At 29.7% G+C, this 27209-nt stretch overlaps 1 protein-coding gene across 2 annotated transcripts in view; it reads right to left on the bottom strand.

Annotated features, from left to right (window-relative positions):
• Window positions 1–9518: 9518 nt before the first annotated feature.
• Window positions 9519–27209, bottom strand: part of LOC145286230 (protein unc-80 homolog) — a 542234-nt gene continuing 524543 nt past the window's right edge. For both annotated transcript variants that reach the window (XM_080135050.1, XM_080135051.1), the window contains one exon: window positions 9519–11526. In XM_080135050.1, coding sequence (XP_079991176.1) covers window positions 11140–11526 — 387 coding nt within the window. In that variant the 3' untranslated portion in view covers window positions 9519–11139. The remainder of the gene's footprint in view (window positions 11527–27209) is intronic.

The following is a 27209-nucleotide window of genomic DNA, read 5'->3' as shown; positions in this document are numbered from 1 at the left end:
ATTAATGATTCCACAATTTCATTAAACCCATTCATTTTCGTTTTCGTTTTTACACAGATTTAAATCAGCCAAACAAAAATGATGATAAAGAAATAATTTCTTATGAAACAAAAGAAATGACGAATCCAAAACAATTCTGTAAAATTATAAATTTAATCTAGTTTTGTAAACTTGGAGGTTGCATCGTTCTGTTGTATTTTTATTTGATTTTTTTCTTTTTTTTTTCTTTGGTAATTATTTAGTACAGTTAACAGTACAGATAACGGGGAAAATATACAAGAAGCAGCTGTTACCAAATGCAATAAAATTTACCTTTCTACCAGGCTGTATAGTTTTAAACTTCTGAATGTGTTTTAAAGTTTTTTGTGTGTTTTATGTTTATCAAATTTCATCAATATCCCATCTTTTGGAAACATTAAAATAATCTAAAATCGCCAACCATATGTTAGTATTTCATTCCTTAAAAAAATAATTACCACTAACCTTAAGTCTGACTGGTATCCCTTTTCAGAACTCAGGAGTTAGTATTAAGGTAATCCTTTTATCAAATTTTTCAAATTGACTGCCATTTTTTTTTATTTACACTTGTTTGGCTAAGTGAAAGTGACAATAACAAATTCAGTTGCAATCAGTTTCTACACTTGAAAATTATACAGGTTGGTAGAAAATTAAATTTTCTTGTGTTTGGTAAAACTTATTTGTTGTAAATATTTTGATTGTTTTCGACTTCTGCTCAGTTAACGATACCACACGAATAACATTTTTTTGGTTCTTTCTTCCTCTTTTTTTAAGCATCTAAATATTTAATTTTGTCTTTATCTAGATATTTTATTTATTTATTCTTTCATTCACTCGTTCCAATTTTAAGCACATATGCATTTCGTAGTGGTGATAATTAAAGGAGCTGGATGGAAGAATACTTTATAGATAAGTTTCCACATCTATCAAAATGTTTATTTTGGCCGAGGAAGAATAATCATTTTGGGTTAGTGCAATGCACTAATGTTCATAATTTGAAAAAAGTTATTTCGGTAACCAATAGTATGGATATAAACAAAAAAAATGTGTAATAGCACACAGGTAAAACATCCGACAAGTAATCAAGTTTCGAACCTCAGCATGAAAACACTTGCTTGATCTAGCCACACTGAAGAATCGTGATATGACAAATCAACTATCTGTAAGTGACTAATTTGGATATTAAATATATTAAGTATTGCGGGATACCTGCTACACAAGTTTTTTTTTTCCATATGAGGAGACTGTCGTGAAGTGGGCATCGATGTGGACTAACAATCTAGCATGACAAATTCGCATCCTGTCGATTCTATAGCACCTCTTTCACTATAAATATTTTAAACTTTCATATTATCCCTTTTGTGAGTACCGGATTCTAGAAACGCCTGGGGAAACCAATCCTAACAACAGAAACGAGCCAGTCAAAAGTTGTACCACGTCGATTTATACAAATCTGTGAAAATACAAAGATTTCAGATATTTCATTATCGACTATATTAATGCAATAAAGTCAATTTCTCCCTTGCATCCTCATATTCAATAGGAAAATAATCGAACACTTTCTACACAAATCTTTCATGCTCAACACTTCCAGTGCTTACTAAAGTGTGTTTTGCAAAGCTGTGCATACACTTCATTTTTACTATAAATTGAACTGTCATTCAAGAAAATCATTCAGTCACTGATGTTTGGCCACCATCAACGTCTCTGTACTAGTAAACTAAAATTGCCCCTAAATCCCCGTGATGAAGATTAATGATTCATTTAGGGGTTTTGTGTTTATGGAATAATTGGTTAGCATTTTATGCAACATTGAAATGGCAGAATAAAAATCAGCCTTGGCATCAACTAATACGGTGGTTTCCAAACCTTTTTTTACATGGTGGCACACTATTGAGCTCTTTGCATTTTTGCAGCACACCTATCACAAAAAAACTGAATATTTAACAATGCTTACCAATGTTTATTCTTATGGTAAATTCAAAATATCAAACAAATAAACAGACGATTTTTTAAATACATTTTAGTTCTTTGTTTTGTGGGGTTTTTTATACTTAAGCATCAATATCATAAAAATAATAATGTGTGAGTAAGTATTTATTAATACAAACATTCATAATGATACGAAAATTATTTTCACCTTACAACAACTTGATACTTCCACTTCCAACCTATTCGCAACACACTCATCTCATGGCACACCAATGTATCACGGCAGTTGGGACCACTGATCTATTAAAAGTGAGCTTGTCTATTCAAAAGCACATTCTTAAGAGATTAAACAACAGCAAAATAGCCATTTTTATTGTTTAACATATATGCTCATCAGGGCTGAAAACTCTTTTTTCTGTTTTTTTAATTTTTTTTATATATCAGCCCCAAAATAATTTTAATTAAAACACCTTAAACGGTATAATAATATTTATAATATACATGTTAAGAGTAAATACGCAGTTTAGCAGCCTGAAGATAATGCAATATAAAATTCTGTATAAGCAATATTGTTTTATTTTGTTGTTTTTGTTAAATAATAGTAAATGAAGAACCATTTAGAGTTAAAATCTATTTAGTATTACAAGTGTGATAGTACATAGATTTAAACTCTAAATGGTTCTTTATTTAACAAAAACAAAAAAAAAAACAAGCTAAAACAATATTTATTGTCTATACAGAACCTTTTAATTTTTAGAATGTGCTTGAAATGTGTACATATGTTGAAATAATCGACATTACTTCTCCAAGCTTCTGTTTGTGTGACGATTCCATTTTATTTTCCTAGTAATTATTTCAGCATGTGTACACACTTCAAGTGTAATATTAAATAGATGTTAACTTAAAATGGTTCTTCATTCACTGATATTTAATTAAAAAAAAAAAAAGATACAACAATATTTATCATCTGTACACAATTTTTTATTGGATTATGTTCAGGCCACTAGACTGCAGATTTATCCACATTAAATTATAGTTTAATATTTTATGTTCCCATAAGTTGCAACATGTTTTATATACACAAACACAAACAGACATATATATCACAAATTAATTGATTAAAAAATCTGTTAGATTGTATGTTCTACAAGAGCTAATATAAATTATTTTATTTAAATACTGTATATTACAGTCTCTGTTGAGGATACTCGGGTTTCATCAATCTGGTCATCTTGGATTTAAAATAAAGGTCACCACAGATGCATTTGTCAGGTCCTCTTTTTATATAAAAATATCTGAAATCCTTAACAAAGAAGGACTAACAAAATTTTTCTGTGATAACTAGCCGGATTTGAGCCTAAATCCAGGATGTTCAGATCGATAAAATCTGGGTATCCTTAACAGTCACTGTAATGTATAGTATTATTAAAAAAAATTATATATATATATATATATATATATATATATATATATATATATATATATATATATATTTCTTTGGCCATGGAAGTGAAAAGAGGAAAAGCTACTATACTCCTCGCAATGGAAATGCCATATTAAAACATTTAAATTAAAATCTTTACGGAAATTTATCACGTAATTTAATGAAACTACCTTCACTTAATAACTTTAAAGTATCCGCACTGTCTCAACTTTATGGTAAAATGCCTCTATTTAAAAATTAACCAACTAAGGACTTTTGAACTCTCATATTTCTGGATTTATTCACAGCAATACTACAGATTTCTTTTTACTGCATTTTCAACCATTTTAAGTGATCGGGTTTTATCATTGCACTATATCTGGATTCATGGACATCATTTCACTTTAAATCATTTTTTCAAACATTACAATTTTCAAAGTTTTCAATTATTATGCAAACTAGCAAAAAAAAAAAAAGAAAAGAAAAAAAAACCCTAATTTTTGAAACTCTATGGAATAAAGAAATAATTTTTTCTATTCCTTATTTTTGAACAATGAATTTTGTAAACATTAATTTGTATCATTTAATTTCTGTTTATATTATATTAATAAACATGTTTTATGAATGTCTACATGTGAAAATAAACATGTATATGCATAGATACATAATATGCATGAATAATAATAATAATATATAAGTATATATCTGCAAAATATTTATATTATATGTCTATATTTTTTCATGTATATGCCCTGCATGTATGTAATAGACCAATATTATATATATATATATATATATATATATATATATATATATATATATATATAGATAGATAGATAGATAGATAGATAGAAAGATATAAAAGATGGAAACAGTGTGCAAAAAGTAGACCATTATGATTATTATCATGCTGTATTTTTTTTAAATATTAAACAGTCTGTTTCAACCACAAAAAAGAATTATAATTCCCTACTTATATTAAAACATATATACTAACATCTTTAATGTATATATTAGAGGCCTTAATTTCTACATTAAATATGAAAAAGTTTTTGTTGTGTGTGCGTGGTTTATCATTTCATAATTTACAACATGACTATAAAAAATTTTTTTATTTTTCTCCTTGAACATTTAAAATTAAAGAAAAACACCCCAGAAATAAAAAGAAACTTCAATAAAACATTTTCAATATTATATTTCCCTTTCACCATTTCATATATGCATGTGGTTTGAATAAAATTCTCACAAGATGTCGGTATAAAAAGCAACAACAGTAAAAAAACACAATTTTTTTTTTTTGTATGTGTGTGTGTGGATTTTGAATAACTTGAACAATTTGTAAAAATCTAGAAAATAATTTACATTTCTTTTTTTTTTTTTTGCACATACCTATATCATGTAGTGAAAATATTCCCTCCATAATCATTTTTTTTTTTTGCCGCTTTCAACAAGCTTAGAAAAAGTAAAGAACAAACAACACTTACTGCATACATCTTTCCTTCTATGAGACATACAAACAGAATCTAAAACAAGATGCTATATAAGCTTCACAACTACAACTAATCCTCATAAAGACTTACATGTCATCTATCAAACAGCATTTTTTTTTCTGCACATATCTATGTTGTAATGTACTGAAAATACTCTCTCAATAATACGTTTTTCTTCTACTCCATTTTCAATAAGCAAAAATAAACACCCATACAAAAAAAACAAACAACTTTATACATCTTTCCTTCTATGAGATGTGCATATAGAATCTAGAATCAGATCTTTTGAAAGGTGAAAAAATTTTGAAGCCATTAATATTAGCTGAATCACGTTCGTCATCGTAGTAAAAAACTAGTTACATTGACTTCCTTCAGAGGAGCATCATCAAAACTTACTTAAGAGAAAACACACTTGAATGCGATAAGAAATGAAATCTATACAAAATTCATAAGAGATTTGGAGAAAGAAAACAACATGATTTCTGTTTACATATCGATTTAACAATTGGATATCTTTGATTTAACAAACCAGTTTCAACCAATTGTCTTACAAGCAATTGTTTCCAGATCTCAAGTGATTCTCATCCAATGTTTCGTTATATATTTTCCCGTCAACAAGCTTCATTATGTTAACTATTTTACAGTGAAAATTCAAAGTTACTATTTTTATCTTATGCTTTTGTTATCAAAGATATTTATGCCATTTTGTCTAACAATCACTGAACTTTCACATGTAGAATGATCAAATGATAAACATATATAATAATTATTATTATTAATTAATTAATGATACAATCATATAACCCACCATAAGGAAACTAAGATTTTATGCATTATAGTTATCCTAGGTTGGGAGACCGGAGACAATAGTCACACCCAATAATTGGCTATCGTAAGTCAAAGCAGAAAAAATATTTACTAAAAATTTACCAGATATTACTTAATATTTCTTTCTGAGTTTCCTGCCAAATAAAGAAATTCTTGTAAATTATAATTTACAGTCTTTAATTTTGTTCTTTTATAATAAACTCTGTTTCCTATATTGGTTGTATCGATCTTTTTTATCTGGTTAGGATTGTCATATAAATATTAATATTTATATTCCCTTTGAGTTTATAGAAGTTTTGACCTTGTAAACTTAATAACTATTTATTACTTATATATATATATATATATATATATAAATTTCTTTAAGTTAACATAAGGGTTTATGTTGTAGCTTCATAGTGTACAACTAGAGTTCTTTATTGAAAATCATGTAAACCTTAGAGAAACATTCTATATTTTGTTCAAAAACACTTTACTTACACACAATTGTTTCTGCTTATTTCAAACGGGAACACATATTTTTATGATATACAAAATATCACTGATATTCCTGAGGAGATTTCATCAGTGCATAAAATTTTACAGTTCGCTTGAAACATTAAAATGCATCCAATATTCATTTAATTTATACATATTTGGTTTTCAAAATGAAACTTTGAAAATTAGTTATTTTTTTTAATATAAAAAGATTCATGTTGGATTGTGTTCATATATGTTTTCTTTTCTTTACATTTTTCATATTCAATTGCTAAAAAACACATTTCAAATAAACATTGTTGACTATGGAGATGTGGTGACACCAATGAAAGCAGAGATGCGCACACATTCACATTCTAGACTCACTTTGATCTACATTCGTGTGTTCCATAAAAATGAACTGTAATTGTCACTGAGAACAAGGGAATGTTTACATTCCAGTTCGGGAAGTTATGAATTATGCAATGCAAAATAGAGAAGAAGAATGTAATATCCTTATATTTATATTCCTACTAAAGTCAATCGATGTCTATATAAGAGATAACATAAACAACAGGGGAAAGAAGAGAGAGGATTGACAGCCATCGAGTGTGATTGACATTTCTCTGTCGTCATGTCACACACCAACCAACCTCTACAACTAACATCTCTCTCTTTTCGATGCAAAAAGTTTAATTATAAATGATACTTATGTTGATAAATTCGTCTGTGTTGATTTTGAGAATAACGATAAAAAAATTGTCAGGTGTATATATACTTTTAGCAAGCATTTGAAAAGTGCGAGCTAATAAATAATATATAAAGACAATAATATAATTAACACTTCTTTACCAACTAAATAAATGTTGGGTGCATTTTAATTTTTTAACCTAACTTGTGAAATTTCATACACTGATGATGCCTAATCATCAATATCAGTGATATTTTGAATATCATGAAACTATATTTTCTTTAAATGGGTAGAAACAATTAATTGTAAATAAAAGTGTTTTTGCGTTCTGAAACAACACTCATCTATTTGTCATGTTATATATTTAGTTGATAACATCTATAAATCAAAATTTTGAACAGTAAAAATTTGCATTGACACATCTAATAAGATTAAGTTTGGACGTTTCACTGTTTTATTCATTCCTAAAAATGACCCAAGTGGGTTGACATCTTGAATAAAAAAAAAATATGAATCTTGGACACTATTTACATTAGATACAGAAACAATGTGACATAAAATTTGAAAAATTTATTTCAAGTGAACCAACAGATTTTTTGTTGTTTTTAATATATATATATATATATATATATATATATATGTGTGTGTGTGTGTGTATGTGTGTATATATATATATATATATATATATATATATAAAATGTTAAAAAGTCCATGTATGCTTCTAGAATAGAAATTTCAAGGTTATGAATATATATTTATGTATATATAAATATGTGTGTGTATATATATGGCATAATCACGTTAACACACTGGCAGATCACCGAAGTTAAGCAACGTTGAGCCTGGCTAATACCAGATGGGTGACCATTTGTGAATTCTAGGTGCTGTATGTGCTCTCCGCTTATCTTGGCATTGTTTTCAGTTGTCCTGAACATCCACTTGCCATTGGTATTTAATAACACCGACTGAAGAGAGGTGTTGTTGGAGATTGAGCAACTCTTACCACATAAAAAATTCCATGCACAGACACCCTTACAGTGGGTATTCATAGTTTATCAACACTGAAGGAAGCTACCATATATATATATATATATATATATATATATATATATATGTGTGTGTTTTGTTTTTCATTAACATACTATACATTTTAGATGCTATTACAATGTTACCAGGGCTTCTCGTCCCTGGATTTGTTATTTCTTTTTTATTAAACTCTAGACCATTGAATCAGAGCGTTCATTAGCCAATCAATGGATGCAGTTCTGGAATAAATAAAAAATAAAAACAGCAAACTCAGAGACGAAAAACTGCTGTACTTTTCAAAAAATTATATTATAAATATGTAAATAAAAATCTTGTTTTTCTAATGATCAAGTACTTTGCTTCAAATTTTATGCAGACGCATGGTATATGATATATATTTATGTGTGTGTGTGTTGTTGTTGTTGTTGCACAGCATTCACCTTAGGGCCACTGAATTCGCTTCCTTTGAAAGAGGAAGTGTCAAGGGAATATTAAATGCACAGGTTGTCCCCAATTGTCTGTGTGCGTGTGTATATATATATATATATATATATATATATATATATATATATATAGAGAGAGAGAGAGAGAGAGAGAGTCATCCTCATATAGTACTGTTTTACTGTATCACAGCTTATCAGTGCGGCTAGACTAGCAACTACCTTAAGCCAGGATTGAAACTCGACCGCCTAGGCGACAGTCAGCGTTTCTCACTGTTATGCTATTTGGCTGCTACTAAGATGGGCATATGAAATTACAATGTTTAAACATTGTCCAACACATATATATATATATATATATATATATATATACTGTGTGTGCAAAATCAAGACTTCAAGACAAGGTGTTGATGGCAACGAAAAGTGTATTTCATTTTATGTTACAATTGCTTCAATGTCCAGTTCGACAATTTCAAGCATTATATCGTTTGAAAATTTTCAAGAACCAGCATTTCCTCAGACTTTTTGAATAAACACACTTTTGGCAATGTAGCATTTTTTGAATAGAAATGTGATAATTTTGTAGCTTAATCCTTAAGTCAACCTTTTTTGGCTTAAAACCTATTTACCGAATTACACGAACTCAGTATTTTACATATAAGTCTATATATATATGTACTGTGGAGATCAGCCCTTTTCAAGGCTTGGAAGCCACTCTAGGATAAGGATTAAATGTTATATATATATATATATATATATATATATATATATATATATATATGTGTGTCTGTGTGTCTGTATAGTGGCTATAAAAGCTTGTCCAAGAGTGTAGCCATCAATAACAGAGATATTAAGATCAATAAAATTGTGGAATCTTTCAATTTAGAATGGCTATCTTATTTCTTTAAAAAAGTACTCTCTCTGTCTAAGTCTGTAAGATCAGCTTCTATGTCTGGGTAGGATTCTGTATATATTAGTAATCAATAGTTATTATCAATAATTATCAATAATAAACATCAGAACAATAGAGCTTTATTATATAATTTTTTCATTCAATAACACCCATTAAAAAATATTGCTTTATGGCCCAATGTTTGCCATAAATAATTTGTGCAATACAATGAATTATTTGTTTTGTCTTAGAAAGCTATTAAGTGTTTACATCTGACCACTTTGGCTAGATTATCAATTTTATATATAAAACAACGTAAACATTTTTATTTTTACTTATGTTAATTATTTATCTATCAAACTCTACTGATCGAAAAATTCTGATGTTGAGAGTTGAGCACATATTTAAAATATTCTTCTTTTTCCTATACAGGTATGTTGCACATCACAACCTCATATCCCTCACATTGATAACATAGACATAAAATAGAGGATAATCTCTATTTTGCCGTTGTCAGCCATAATCTGATTTTAGTGGTAACACCACAAACTGTACCAAGTTTAAATCCAGTTTATTCCACAGGAACACATCCACTTAATATGTTGACAACCTTCATATAGTCATTTCTATAAGTACTTGATGTTCTTTCTAGAAAGAATTCTAACTAGAAAGATATCAGGTAAACCAATGCCAATATTAGAATCGTCTGATTCATATGAAATGAATAAATGACAGCATTAGTCTTTACATAGAGGTGTCACTGTTCTCCTGCATACACTTTTTACTAATTGATTTTACCAAATGGTCACTCACATGGTACTAACCAAGTTCCATGTTGCTTAACTTTGCTGATCTAATAAGAACCACTGTGTGAACATGATTATGTCATCTAGGATATAGATTTCTGTGGTTTTAATTTTTTTTTTAAACTTTTAAAAACTTACCTATATTTGAAAGGGAGACAACTAGACTAATAATCAATTCCCCTGTTGCCACAAAGAAAAAAAAAAAGAGAGCACACTATTATTGATTGCCTTATTTATATATGTACACAAATGCAGATATATATATATAATAGAACCCTGGGATACAATGGCCCTCGAGATACGTTTTTTCAGGTTACTATTTCGAATACAATGTTTTTCCAGCTCCTGGTTACTGTTATTGTCCCGCCTTACAATGCTATTTATAATGTTATTTGATTATATACATGTATATTATATACTGCACTGTATTTTGTTACTAATTTTTAATATGCACTGTATAAAATTTTGCTTAGGCCCCCGCCATACGGCAATTTCACCTTACGATCCCAACCCCGGAACGGATTAATGCCGTATCCTGGGGTTCTACTGTATATATCTATATATTTGTGCGTGATGATTTGTTTAGAGGCATAAATATCTAGCAAAAGGTGTAAGTTTGGATAGGAAAAAGGAAATATAAAAAGAACAAACTAGATAGAGCACAAAATTATTTAACACGCTTCTACAAATTCCATATTTTGTTTCAGTTATAAAACTTTGTCAAGAATAAATTTACTGAACAGAGTTGGATAAGATATACAAACAGTCGTAGTGATAGACAACCCCAAAAAGCAAGGTGGGTAAAATAAAAAAAAAATGTGTTAGGATGGGGGGTAGAGGAGGTTGGTTGTAGGTAGAATGTAGGGTGTGTGATTAACTTCAAGCATGCTTCCTTACTTTATCCATCTGTGGGGTCTACCTATCTTTACCACTTTTAACATTTTGTATATCTCATCTTACTCTGTTCAATAAATACTAGTCTTGACAAAGTTTTATAACCAAAATATCAAATCTATAAAAGCAAGAACTGTTTATTCTTTGCTTAATTCCATTTTCTTATCTAAACCTACATATACACACAAAATATATATAAGGTATTTGTGTGCGTTTTTCTTAGTTTAATACATAATATAGAGTTTACTTTTTATTTTTTTTGTACTTATATAATTTGGGTTCATCTTCAAGGTTTTCTTCTGCTTCAGAGCCATCAAAGTAGATACAGAGAGACGTCTGTGACTTATCTTTCTCATCATCCTTAAGTAACGCCGACCTCTCGTTGATATTAATCGAATCAGAAGAGTCACACCGAGCAACCATGTAAGTTTGACTTGTAGCCGGACTGACGTTAGCTGACTGATGGTGGTGGCGATGGCGTACAGGGCTCCCCGAAGGAGAGCGCGACCGGACAATGCGAGCACCTTGGCGTGCTATGCGCCCCCTTGCAGTGCCTGCCGGAGCGTGGATATCTGCAGAGGGGTCATCATGGGATTTTGATCTTTGGATATACCGCTGTTTACGCCGCGGCTGGAGTTCAGGAAAATTTTATCGGGTACAGACGAAACAAAAATGGTGTGCGGGTTGGAGGGAAAAAAAGAAAGAAAGAAAAACAAGGATTAAGCATGGAAGAAAAACTATGCAAGGTCAGGAATTTCTTTCACCCCCACCACCCCGCAAGGATAATACAAAAAAGAAGAGCAGTATTTCCAATTTGTCAACTAAGAAGCAGTTTCCATGGGAACATACTGATAAATTTGTTGGTTTACAGAAAATTTAAATAAATATGAGTTTTTCTCTACTTCTGTACCTATAAAGTAGACCATCTTATGAAGCCAAATCTAACATATAATGTTATGTTGTTGGATTTTCAAAATCAAACCCAAATAGTATTTAAGCTGACAAACCAAACAGTTTTTTCTGAGCCAATTTTCATTTGTTATTTTTGTACCATGTTATTGGCAACATAAAAATGTACTTCTACTACTATAACACTGAACTCGCCTTGATTATGATATTTCTTTTTTTGCTTGCTACCAATTATTTGATTGCTTTATTACATACTGTTTAGAACTTTTTGCTTATTTGATTGATCGTAGGATGCCCCATCCTCAGCAAAAACAAAAAGATAAGAAAATTATATATATATCTTCTGATTAGTTAAGGGCAAAATAGATTCACTGATTGATATAATAATTAAGTGATTGCTTTTATGCTATGAAACAGATACTGTCAAGAATTGTAAATGTCAACTGAATTCAAGGAATAAATTGTAAGATGGTCAACATCATGAACTTTGGAGTATAGATTTTTGTCATTCATTCATTATATATATATATATATATATATATATATAGTAATGAAATCAAAAGGAATTAGTGTTTACCTGATATACACAATGGTAAACTTCAATCTAATATAAATACCAGTGTTTATATATGGATAATTTAATCCCAACCGAATAAAAAAGCTCAATACGCAATAGAGAGTAGAGCTTATTATAAGAGAAAGAACATTAAAACTCTAAGTTGAACTTTACAATCAAAATTTATTGTTCGATTGAATACTCCAAAAAACAACTTACAAAGTCCTTTGTAAATTGTAAAGGACTTTGTAAATTGTTTTTTGGAGTATTCAGTCTAACAATAAATTTTGATCTGACGATAAATGCATCGATTCATATCAGTCATAACAAGTAAAAGCAAACACTGTGAACAAATATTAGGTGTTAAGAATTTTAAGAATAACTATTTTTTTAACAGAAATGGCTGAACTCGGAAAGGATTGATATACCATAAAACTAAACTAAACATAAACTAAAATTTGTTTTTGTATTATTCAAATTACTTCTGTAATTATTTACAAATCTAAAACCAACCACCAACTTTACAGCTTCTCAAGAAGGCAGAATTGGAAATAGTGCCTTAAAAAAAAAAAGAAAAAAAAAGAAAATGATTATGTCAAAAATGCCAATAACAAATATAACAACAGCAAAAACCAACAAAAATAAAACGAATAACAATAATAAAACAAAACAAAAAAAAACAAATAATAATAATAAAAAACAAACAAGAAGGTAAAATATGAATTGAAAAAAATCTGCAACCCAAGCAGTCTGCAAGGAAAAGATTATAAGTCACTAATTTGTTTGTCAGTAAAATTGCCATTTAAAAGGGAATCAAAATTTAAAACAAAGCAAAAGATGGGTTAAATACATTAAAAGACATAAACATGGGTAAAATACAACAATAATATTAATAATAATAATAATAAACATGTTCTAATTTAAAAAAAAAATCAAATCGACTATATTTGCTGATACTAGTTTAAAAAAGTAGCTAATTACTCTGAATACTACTAATAAATGCACAATCCAGCCCATAAATTAGAGTTATCTCCCTTAAATCATTATTACCTAACAAGAGAATGCACTCTACCACTTGCATAAATCAAAACTATATTTAAATTCCACCTACATGCTAGTTTGCAAACTAGATATATCTTTTTTCTGACTGACTTTCAACATATTGTTGATGCAGAAATTATAGAGTTATCTTCCTTTGACTAGATCCAAGTAATTTCACTTGAATCACTATTAGTCAATGGAGGTGGACTCTTCTACTTCCGGAAATTTGACCTGCCATCTTTGCATGGTTTACAAACTCAGGCCTTGCTTCCGTCAGATTTCTGTTCTGGTTGCAGTCAAATGAGACTTTCCAATATTAACAAATAAATACTTGATCTAAATAAATATAATTCCCAGGAATGCCTAACCAGGATGCAAACAACTTGGATTTTGTGATTTATAAGATTTCAATTTTTAAAAATAAACTGAGATTGATCTTAATACAACTACTACACTAGATAGTATCTATGGAACCATGGGAAGAGGAGTTGTGTTGACAGTGGATATCAGCCTCTTGGCTAAAACTAAAAAATTAGGAGAAACTAAATTAATTTTATTGGCTTCAATTAATACACACATATACACATTCTCTCTCTTTCTCTCTCTTTCTCTCATATATATATATATATATATATATATATATATATATATAAATTGCAATTAAGAATAGGAAATTGGATCAAATGTTTGTAACATGTCTTCTTCCTAAGATTAAGGGAGGTGATGTTTGATCAACACTGCTGGGGAGCCATGATGTAATATACTGTTTTGTTTTTAAATCATTGTTTCATGGTAAACAACTGATGATCCCTTAAAAAATAAATTATTAGTACTATAGTAAATTCGAGAGCGAGTTGATGCAATGATTGCAGGTGATTAAATGACTTACTGACTAGATGGTTTTCTAACGAATGATAAAAAATATTTTTTTTGTATAGTTTTAAAGGTTAAAAACTTCAAAGACAATATATATAGTCAATAAAGAGAGAAAATAAAGGTATAAAAACTATATAGTAATATATATAGATTTATTCATTTATTTAATAAGGGTACACATCAATTAGGCGTGTTGGAGAGGTGGGAACTTTTTATACCATGGTATTTCAAAGGCTAATGCTTCTCATCAGAAGAGTAGAAAAGATGCTAGGTAGCATAATAGGGATAAGCTCCAAAACATTTTGTTGAGCTTTGTATTATCCCGATAAGTCTCCCCTTAAAGAATTGATTTTATTCTCTTCCATTAACTCCCACATTTCAGCAGTCTCACTGCTTTCGCTTCCCTTATTTTGTCCTTTAGTCCTCACATTCAATGAACGAATGTTTCTGACACAATGGGAAGAATTGCTATTTTCTAGATCAGAATATATGTCTTAAACACTTATTGTTGACTAGTTTTTGACCTTAAAGTAATATATATATATTCTATAGCTTCTTACATTATGTGACTTTACGCCTTGTTTGGAACGGTTTTCACAATATTTATATAATTTTTAATTAGTAATTTGCATATAAATATTTTATATTCAGACATATGCTTCGTCTTATAAAGACTCATCAGTGTGGCTTTATACAGCTAACACACTGACCTTATAGTTAGAGCCTAGTCTACCCTATTCTACAATTTAATCAATAATGAGCATATATGGATTCATAACATTTCAAAATGTATTAGTTAAAGTAAAGCAGTAGCAATGACAGAACTCACACTTGGAACTGACTAATTGTGTCACAGCAAACTGTTCGGCCTCCAACTAATAATCATGTTTTTTTTTATCTCTATGTTTGTACTTTCTTTGCTAGACTTTTCAGTGCATATATTACTGGTTGTAAGAACTAAATATATCATAGAATGACCCACATTTGTCTCATAGGGGCATTGGATCAATTTAGCATAGAAATACTCCCAGGGGTTATTCTTATTGTAAACATGGGAGACATATGTTTGAGTAAATCTCACTCAAGGGATCGAGTACCTAAGGCAGAGGGTCATATTTATCTTTAATACAGTACAAAATTTATAAAGGCTGAATGTAACAAAAGAAAAGAGAAAAACTTATACATACACATTGAAATTCCTATAAGTTCAAACAAAAAATGTGCTGAGAACTCATTAGTGCTGATATTATTATAAGATTATTTTACTATTATGATTCTCAAATTCACTGAGAAAGCTTTTGAAATATACTTTGAACTAAGACGTATTTAGAAATGAACACAAATGGTTGTATAAACAAAAATGTGCTTTGAAAAAAAAAAACTGGAATGTTATTACCTATATATATATATATATATATATATATATATATATATATGTATACACTTTTGAAATAATAATGTTTTGACAGAAAATTAGCCCCCCCCCCCAAAAAAAAAAATCAAAAAGGATTTCTTTTCAATTGTGTTCAGAAGAAAATGTTCATTCTGTCATTAAAACATTAATAATTTGAAAGGCAAAATGGACATTTAAAAAAATGGTGCAAATAATGTGGGAGATCACAGGATTCTTCATCTTGGAGAGATTCTGTTTTAGTTTGTCCATCAAAGAAATGAAGGACCGTCCAATTGAAACATAAGAGACTCTTGGGTTGCAAACATGTTGAAGCTGGTGTGGTACAAACTGGAAGGAAGTCAATGTGCATGGGGGCCGACATAGATCAAAACAAATTGGATAGGATATTAATAAATACATACATCATACACAGATACACACAAACACATACATATATATATATTCAGATCATTTAACTGTGCAGAAAGACAGAACATTTATATTCTGCTCTGCTCCACCATATAACACAGAGTATTGCTTAAGATTTTATTTGATCTGTACCACGCTTCTTTGGACAATAATTTCAAATTGGATCAGCATGAAATACATGAGGACTTCATAATTTAAATAGAAAAGTAATAATAATATTACAGGTTCAGATGATTTTATATATTAAAATAACAACAACAGATCTATATATATAAAGATATAAGATCTGTTGTTATTTTTTAGCTACATTAACAGTTTTGAAACGCTGTTTTGTATTTTAATTTCGCTTACCTTAGCGGTGAGGGAGTTAGGTTTTTTTGTTTTTTGTGTTTTTACAAAGGAGTCACCACTAATCAAGACCTGGAGGCCACTCGAGGATACAGGAGTCAATGGGAAAATATCCTAGCAATCGTTAGTCGTGGAAATTTGATAAATCGGATTACTTAAGGGGATGCCTCATCAAGAACTTGTTCACATTGGACTTGAAGACAACCATGTTGTAGTCAGTTGGAAAGCAGGAATATGGAACAGAGTTCCACCAGCCTGCTATTCTAAGAAAGAAGCTTTGTTCATGGAATCTACGTTTAGATTTAGGCACAGATAAAGAGTGGAGGAAATTATTGATAGTAGTTTCAGCTAGACGAGTTACCTGCCCTTTGTTTTGCATATAAATCCACCATTTTATTTTATTATTTATTTATTTTTTATTTTTAAATATTCATATTTAAATATTTTTACGTGCATAAAAAATTGAGTACAAGTAGAGTGTAGTGTGGTTCTAATGAGAGAAAAGCATATATTTAAAGAAGTGGAGCTATCAACACAATATTTTTCAAATTTTGTTTAATATTTTAGTATTCTTCACTTTTTATATTTATTACACATGTTTCGTGTTTGTCTCTCCTCAGGTATTATTTTAGTTTTGAAGAATAACGTTAATTATGGAAAAAAGCACTGTAGATCTGAAAGAATGTTATGGTTCTGACTAAAGTGGATTCAGTCCTTTAATTAAAAGTTAGGCACACCAAATTAATAAGCTTTTCAAAACTATAATAACATCTAGAGAGTGACAAACTCAAAACACATGTAATAAACAAACAAAAAAAATACTAAAATATTAAACAATAAACTAAATTTAAAAAACTAAGATAAAATAATAACTGTTGATAGCTAGATTTCTTAAAACACACCTACACGCATATATAACTGAAATTTTGAAATACTTTCACATTACAGATTGTATAATACTATATGTATATAATCCATATAAATATTTACTATTAATATTTATAAAACAATCCCAACCAGAAGCTATATATACTAGATAAAGCAAGAGTATAAATGAAAATTTGAAATTAAATTTTGTAAATTAAAATATCTAAAAACTTTACATCAATTCTTTTTTTTTTTTTTAATTTTAAGCTTTCCATGGATTTTCAATAATGAGCCATTTACTGAAAATCCATGGATTAAGGAAAAAACTTTTTGTATTCCTTGTCGAATAAAACATTGACATTGACATAATTTTTTTAGTTTACAAAATTTAATTTGAAATATATATATATATATATATATATATATATATATATATATATATATATATATATATATATATATAAGGTATATAAGTTAAAAGAATAAGAATCAGTTCAATTCTTTAAGAAGAGACTTATCGGTATAATACAAAGTTCAACAAATTGCTTTAGAGCTTATATAGAGTATCAATAAAATAAGAAAACGATAATATAAAAATATATACTAATGTATATAGATTTATTCGTTTTATTCAATAAGGGTGATACACCTATTAGAGGTATAGGATAAGTAAAACTTTTTATACCATAGTATTTCGAAGTCGAATGCTTCTCATCAGAAGAGGAGAGACGATGCTAGGTAACATAATAGGGATACAAAGTCACATCCCTATTATATTACCTAGCATCTTCTTTCCTCTTTTGATGAGAAGCATTAGGCTTCAAAATGCCATGGTATAAAAAGTTTTATTTACGCTACACCATTTATTGATTATCATCCTTATTGAATAAAACGAATAAATCTATATACATTAGTATATATTTTTATTTTGTTTTCTTATTTTAATGGTACTCTCTCTCTCATATATATATATATATATATATATATATATATATATATATATATATATATATATATATATATATAAATAAACTGTAACCCGTTAGATAACAACAACTACTGTTTATTTTACTTTTATTTTATTCAAAAATTTATAAACTGTGGCATAACTGTTTAGACATTCCTCTAGCAAAAATATATTAGTTTTGATTTAAACAACCCCTCTTGAAAATCACTGTACATAATATTTTAACAATTTTGGTAATTTATCCTTTCTTTTATTGAATTACTTTAATTAATTATTGTTAGGATTTACAAAACCATTGTACATGTACATAAAATGACAGTAAAATTATAAATGACCAGACATTAATTTATTAGGAACTTTTAAAAAAATAATTATGCAAATTAGAAAGACTACCCCCAAAAAAACAAAATCTAAATGGAAACCATCTAGAACATATGCTGTAGAACGTAGAAAAAAAGGCCAAACACCCTAGTGTTTTGATGTGATGTTTTGAATATAATAAACTAGTTATGACCAAACTTTCATTTCATTCGGACAAAACACTAAGAAACGGGCCTAATTAGAGTTGGGCCCGTTTTTTTGGGTCAACTTGTAATAACTGTGTTTGCATCTTTGTTCTAGTGTATAAACAGTATTTATAAAGACTAAGCTATATTATTGATTTCAATAAATGTAAGTTCTTTTGGTGATAATATATGTGTGATAAATGGTAAAAAAATTTGCATATATTCATGTAAAAGTTGGATCACAGGAAATGTTTTATTTGTTAATATGCCATTTTCAAAAATAATGATTTAAAGAAATTCTTTTTTTCTTTTAAAAAATGTGATGTACTTCTTGATGTTAACTATGTAAAAAAAAAGCTTATCTTTTTATATATATATGTATATATATATCTTGAAAGTTTTTTAACTTCAAAAACTATATATATATATATATATATATATATATATATATATATATATATATATATATATATATATATATATTTCTCTTGAGAGTGTAGATAACATATTTCATTAATGAAATGTATTTAACAGTATTAACGTTTTCTTTATATATTTATACATGAATTTACATAAACCATATATATAACTTGCAACCTGAAAATCGAACATAAAATAAATATTGAAAAAGAAAAGAAAAAGCAGAACTCCTAAAATGATTCAAACATATATTTTCCTAAGCGATTCATGTGATAGCCAGTATTCGCTTGGCCAAGATAATAAACAGATTATAATGTGGTCAAATTCATGTCAAAATGCTATCCATTTCTGCCCTTTGGTTTCATATCTGACTATAAACAACCATTTTATAGATTAATGAACATTTAAAATTTTATTATGTGAAAATTTTCAGCTTTTTTTTTTTTTTTTCAATATTTATACATGGTATATAAATATTAAAAAATAAAAACAAAGCAACAACCAAAAAAAAAAAACAATTTTCCTGATAAATACAATGTTATTACGTTCAGAATGTTTTATTAAATAAAATATATATGTATATGTATGCGAATTGAAGAAATAATGATTAAAAATATTATACAGGATACAATATTAGTAACAAGCAAAAATCACATTTCAAATAAAAACTTTTATATACTTACATATCATGCTGAAATAAGTATCCTCACAAAATCAATAAGAAAAAAAAAATGACTGGGTAGAAGTTTAATTACAAGTAAAACTCAATTTATACAGTTTTATCATATTACGTCTTTCATTTTTACTTGCTAAAATGAAAGACTGACTTATCTCCCCTACTTTACAAGTCTTTCCAGTAATTCTCATAATTATCAATGGCGAATCAAAAAAATTTGATAAGAGATATTTTCATTTCTAATAAAAAGTTCTAGGTAATCTACTCGGTTACTTTTTTTTCTAATTTTTGGTGATGATACTTATTTGAACATGATAGGTAAGTATATCAAAGTGTTTTTTTTACGTGAAATGCGATTTTCAATCGTGACTAATACTATGTAAGTACCCGCTCAAAAAAAAAAAAAAAAAAAAAAAAAAGAAAAATGTTGCATGCGGCAATAATGAATAGGTGGTTGTGGTGGTACTTCAACGTAGGATCATTGACAGCAAGTGATGAGGATGTAGTACATCTGTGAGGATGGAGAGAGGAGAGAGAGAGAAAGACATGCCTCATTCTCTGATTTGTTTGACAAATCCAAATAAAAGATAAACGCATAACTAATAAAAACAATTATATATATATATATATATATATATATATATATATATATATATATATATATATATAAAATCGTATTCCTGTTTGTTTGTTTGTTTGTTTGTTCACAATTTGATTAATATGGTTCACAAATTAATTTTCATACTGAAAACAGACATACACACACTTTCATTCAATCATGATTTCTATATACACTATTTAGACAAATTTAATCTACATTAAAGAAGTAACTTCATTTGCATATTATATTTAAAAAATCTATTTTAATAGTTCCATGTCATTTGTTATAATAGAATTATTTTGATAGCTCTATTTAGAAATATTATTTAAAGTTAATATATTTATTTTTAATTACATTTATATTTAATTTATTTTTATTATTAGCCAACACCAATGACTTAAAAATGGAAGTAAGTTTATTTAAGCTGTGCAAGTTATTTCCCCTTTAAGTTATGAGAGTTATTTCCTGTTTAATTTTCACAAGCGAAAATGGATGTGTTTCATGCTTCCATAAATACAACATGTGATCCACTTTGAGGAAAATTGTAAGAAGTTAAGATATTCAGTGTATCTTAAATAATATGTGACTAAACCCTTGGTCCACCAATATGTTTCAACCTGGCAATGCCGGGTACATACAGCCAATATATATATATATATATATATATATATATAAACAGCAATTACTATAGATTAATTAACTGACGATAATCATCAGAAACTAATCCCAGAAAATTGAAAATACACTGCAGAATGACCCCCTTCCCCCAAAATGTCATCTATGAAATTGTTTTTGCAATCTTTTATTGCAATCCAATCATACTTGATATAAATAAACTTCAGTCTATGTCTGACTTGTCCACTAAGTTTCAGTTATAAACGGCCAACAGTTTTATTATTATTCAATGATATGTGGGGACATTTTGGTGATCGTCTCATCAGTAGAAAGCATGATACTGAGTGGGATCCACACTCACTGGCCCATAACCTCCTAGATTTTTTATCTGTGGGATCATTTGAAAAGTAAATTTCCATCAAAACAATCCTCCAGACTATTTCTGAACTGAAGAAATCCATCACAGCCCGAATCATGACAGTGCAAAAGAGGAACGATAATAAAACAAAGACTGTTGGATATTCATGAACGAAAAATGGTGGACAAGTCACAAACTAAAGTTTATTTGTATCTAATGAATCACAGAAAATATTGCGGATTTTATTAATGATTTCATGAATGACATTTTTTTTGGAGGGGGGGGGGGCTTATTAATGTAAGAATAATTGTATATTATTATTTGTTTATCTCTTCCCCCTTTTTTAAGTGAGAATTAAAATTTTTTTTTTTTTTTAAATCAAGAAGCCTCAAGAGCGCTACTCAAAGGGTCAAATAAAATGAAGGATGCATCCAAACTACTACTGAAATAAAATTTCTCCCACCCACCCCCTCTTTGTAGAGAAATGACAATAGTTAAGAAGCAATGAATTAAATCTGAAGTTATCATTTTTTAATTAAAAAGAAAAGTTGTATAACATCAAAAATCCTGTTTGTTTTTTGACAACATTAAAGGATATAAATAGCAATTTGACACCCTAACAATGAATCAGTGTTTTTTTTTTTTTAATTTTAGATATTTGTTTGGGGTTAAGCTGATTAAAAAATACCAACTTTGTCAGAGTTTGTTGTGGATTTTTAAAGTTTTAGCTGGACATACAAACATAACAACCCACAGACAACTGTCCTTTATATAATAGACTACAATTGTTAATGAACATAATTTTATGTAGAATAAAGTAACTTTTAGATAGAGATGTTTCAAAATACAATCTTTTTTGTACACCAGTTTTTTTTTATGGCTAAACATCATTAAATATCGAACTAATATGAGCCTCATATTACTCAGATTATTTCGACTACTGTTCTCATCTTGAATTATTTTCACATTTTAGTCAATGTAACAGATAAAGTACTTGGTAAAATCCAATGGTAATTTTATTTTTAATCGCTTCAGACAAGACATGAGGCCACTTGATGTAAGAAGCTAAAAAAAAAAAAAAATACTACTTCAAAGTCAAAAATCAGCTAATGATAAATGCTAGATGGATAGATTCTAACCCCCCCCCCAAAAAAAAAAACAGTAATTATTCCCCCCACCTTTTCCAGAAACATCACTCATGGAATGTGAGGACTAAAGGACAAAATAAAAGAAATTACACGCTTCTGGAGGTTGAAGGCTCAATCCTCAATGCAAACGATATTCAAAAATACAATTACAAATTACTTAGGTCTTCTACATCGTCATAGCTGATGGAACAAGAGTATGCTAAACGCCATAGATTAAATAAAAGGGTTCCATTCAAAGTTCTGTGCAGATTCCCTGAGTTCAACAGAAAGATTCCAGTGTTAGACAGGATACACCTGAAGAAAGTTACACTGATCATAATGTTTCGTAGGCATGTATGCAGATGACACCACAATCTATGGCAACACTTCAAAGGCCGGCAATGACCAGGATCTTTCTGATTCTCTTTCTTCTGATCTTGAGCACATGGTGCAATGAGGAACAAGATGGCTGGTTAATTTTAATGCATCTAAAGTCAAGCTTCTCTCTTTTCATCATAATCACTCTAACCCCCATTAGGCCCCAACAAATAAATGGCTTTCGTCTTGAGGAAGCTTCATACCTTGACAAGCTTCTGGGACTGACTTTAACTCCTGATCTAAAATTAAACACATGCATCAAATTTGATGCCAAGATCACTAGAAAAATGGTTGGATCATTGTACTACTCCAGCAGGCATCTCACTGCCAACACAGTCCTTTATTTGTATAAGTGTCAAGTATGTCATAAAATGAAGTATTGTTGTCACATCTGGGCAGGAGCTGCTTGATGCTCCTTATCCTGCCTTGATAGAGTTCACAACCAGCTTCAAAACTTAATAGGTGATGCCATTTTATCTTTTCTGCAACATCTCTTCTCTACAGAAGAGATGTTGCAAGCCTGTCTTTGCTTTATTATTATTTTCATGGCAAGTGCTCTTCTAAGCTCCAATCTATCGTCTCCCCATGCCAAACTTTCACAAAAAACACTTGACTAGCTACACCTCTATTAACTATTTCCCTCATTCTCTATCTGTGCCTAAATCTAAATGCAGATTCCATGAACAAAGCTTCTTTCCTAGAACTGCCCGCCTATGGAACACTGTTCCACTGATGTGCTTCCTAGCTAACTACAATTTGGTAGCCTTCGTCCAATGTAAAGTTCTTGTCAAGGTGAGAACAATAGTCTGAATATTCCAAATAATATGAAGTATGATTCCGCTAAAAAAACCAGAAATATTATATGAGAACTTACAAATTCACAAAAAAGGCTTGCATTACTTTATATATAAAAAGTTTAGCTTTGGCTTTCGGTAGGATTACATTTAATCTTTAATTTGTAAAAAAAAAATATCTCGTTTAGTAATTCACCACAAAGACCCCAAAAGTACCAATAGCTGGATCACTTTCAGACCAATTTCATTTTCATCACCTGGCTACATTATTGTAAAAATGTTCACAATAAAGTGTATAGATTGTATACTGACAATCTCACAAAACAATGCAATTAGAATCAACTACGTAACAGACAAGACGGCAGGATGTAGGAAAATGGGAAATGTAGACTCTGTATGAGGTGTATGCAAAGAAGTACATTTTGAGCACAGTGATGATACAGACAAAAACTAGAAGCCGTATTACACAAATGAAAGGCATACAATCCTCTGGAGTTGTGAAATACAAGCAGATAAACACATCCACGCTAAAAAAAAACAGACACAATAATAACAAGACTCAAAACTATTACTGAAAAAGACAAATCCCTTTTGTTAAAAATGTATTCAAGTATAATTGGGTTAGGACTTCCTATAATGTCAATTACAGATAACAAACAGAAGAGTTTATTAGGATTTGGTAAACAAATAAAATTCCAGAGTGCTATAAACTTTGTTGGAAACAAGGAAAATGTAAAGAATGTTTATTTACATCAATCGTTTTGTCTTCAAGTCTAACGTAAACAAGTTCTTGATGAGCTGTTCCATATAAGTTAACAAATTTACCGAATTTCCATTACTAACGATTACTATATTGTCCGATTTCTACTGTACACTCTTTAACTCTTGTCCTCCAGTGGCCTCTTGGCCTTGATAATGTGGTGATGCCTGTGTAAAAAAAAAAAAAAAAAAAAAAAAGAGCAAGAGGGATTGAAACAGACAGACAGAAAAAATAGTAAAGAGACACGAGAAGGTAAAGTGAGAGATGGATAGACAGAGAAGTCTATGTTAAGCCCGGAACGCAGCTACACAAACACACATGGTAACAACATACACACAGAGAGTTGAGTATCAGTCTATCTACTAGAGCAAGAATATGCACATACCGAGATTCTTGTTATGCTACATGTATATTAATCAACAGAGAAATGTCTTTAAAACAAAAAAGATAGAATTGTGCACGTTTTCTTTCTTTTTTTTTTTTTGTCTGGTGTGAACTAGAAACAAAACTACAAAGTATCAAAATCTACAAACAGCCGCTCAGATTTTGAGCTTCCCTTAAGAAAATTCAAAGATCAAGTTACAACCCTTTTTCTTGAAAGTGTTATCATACATTCCTCTTTTCAGTGGTGAAGCGTAAGGTGACAGAAAAACTAAGTAAATACCTGGAACTATTGAACTATGGAACATAAAAATATTGTGATACTAATAGTTGTATGAGCATGAGGAACAGTCCTGAAAAAAAAACTAGAAAAATACTAAAAGAAATTAATGGCTTACGCACTCAATGTTTGAAAGATAATGAGGAACTTTGACTGAACACTCAGGTATTTATGCATCTCATATAGAAATCAAGTGTTTACTTCAAGAAGGTGGCTGTTGATTTCTCAGATCTAACTCAAATGTAAAAGAAAAAGACAGAAAAACAAAAAAAAAACAAAATCAGATAAACAGCTGGCCTATTAAGAAAAATCCTAGAGTGCAGAAACCAACTCAAATAACAAGATAACATTAACAAGCTGCAGATAAGTTAAAATAAAATAACTAAAATAACTGTTACACTTAAAACCTATAAAAAATGAAAATATGTTGCAAAATCAAAAGAGCTGAAACTATCCAGGTAACATCTGACAATATCAAATAAAAAGACTATATCTTTGACCTTTTGGTTGGGAGCTAAATGTAGCGTCTGTTCTGATACCACACTTAATCTTTTATGCCCTCGATCAGTGAAGAAAAAATCCTTCTCAACTGAGGCAATTTTGATTTTTTTTGTCCCAATCCAGAGTTCCCCTTTTTGGAGAGCTGTATTTTCCCAACATTAAAAACTGATCTTATGTTTAAATCTACCCTCATGAGAAGGCAAGTAAATAAGGATTAAACCGGAATCCTTGCTCTAAAAAAATAAATAAATAAAAAACAGCACTGTTGGCACTATGAAGATATCAAGGAGTGATAGTATCATCCTCATCTTGACTGGAAGGATATGAAGAGTACTGTAATACTGAAGAGACTTTTTGTCATTCAGATTACAGAGAAAGCCTTTTTTTAGTGAGAGATCTTTGGTAATTAATAGTACAAGAACTAAGTGAATAATAATAATAATAATAATAATAATTCTGATTTCGTTTATCAACGTCTCTCTTGAAAGGGATGGGATTCATTTCCAGAGGATTTCCCTCAATCCCGGCTTCAAACCAGGAGCTTCAAAGATCAAGGGTTTCCCTAAGGATGCTGGTGGTACTTACAATAGCAGAGGTCTGAAGGCCGCCTACAACATCGGGGATTTGTAGTTTTTTCAATTGTCCTTCCAGACGACTTGATACTACTCATAGTGTACCAACTATGACTGGGATTATTTGTGTTTCAACCCCGTGTATACGCCTTATCTCCAAGATCAATGGAGCATAATTGCTCCACTTCTCATTCTCCTTCTCTCTCACATTCCTGTCCCAGGGTACTGAGAAGTCTACAATCTGTCAGTTTTTTGAAACCTTGTACATGACGACCAAATCCGGATGATTATGTTCCAATTGCTTGGTCGTTATGACACTTTTTTCCCACCATACCCCTACCTTGCCATCCTCACTTCTTCTCACTTCATCAGGCACCTCCTCAAACCATTTTCCAGCACACTCCACCCCAACCCTCTTACACACCTCCCAATATATCCGGAGTCCCATGCGATCGTGTCTTTTGTGGTACTCTCTCTGGGCCAGTCCACTACAACCTGCTGCAAGGTGCGCAATTGACTCTGAGGTCTTACCACAAATCCGGCATTCTGCAGCAACTTCCTCTCCTAGAACCACTTTTTTGAACAATCGTGTTCCTAATGCCTGCTCTTAATAATAATAATATGCCTGCTCTTAATAATAATAATAATAATAATAATAATAATAATAAAAGAAGAAGAAACAAGGACCACTAAAATCACCCAGATTTCTGTATGTTACAGGCAACAAAATATACATATAGAAACCTACTGCCTACAGTGATGATCATATTTATTGGCACGGTAAAATAAAAGTTAAATTTTGTCTAATAAATTCTAAAAAAGGGATTAAATTAAAGAAAATAACAAAGTATATTATGTATTTTTAACTGGCCTTTCCGATGCAGCAATCGGATTTTAGAAAAAATAAATAACAAAGGAACAACAAACATAATTGCAAAAAACCCTTGTTCAAAATTAT

Source organism: Euprymna scolopes, chromosome 10, assembly GCF_053919585.1.
Source record: "Euprymna scolopes isolate OS-2025 chromosome 10, ASM5391958v1, whole genome shotgun sequence".
NCBI classification, from domain to species: domain Eukaryota; kingdom Metazoa; phylum Mollusca; class Cephalopoda; order Sepiida; family Sepiolidae; genus Euprymna; species Euprymna scolopes.
Note: the sequence above shows the minus strand (reverse complement) of the source record. Positions and strands in the feature narration are given on the sequence as shown.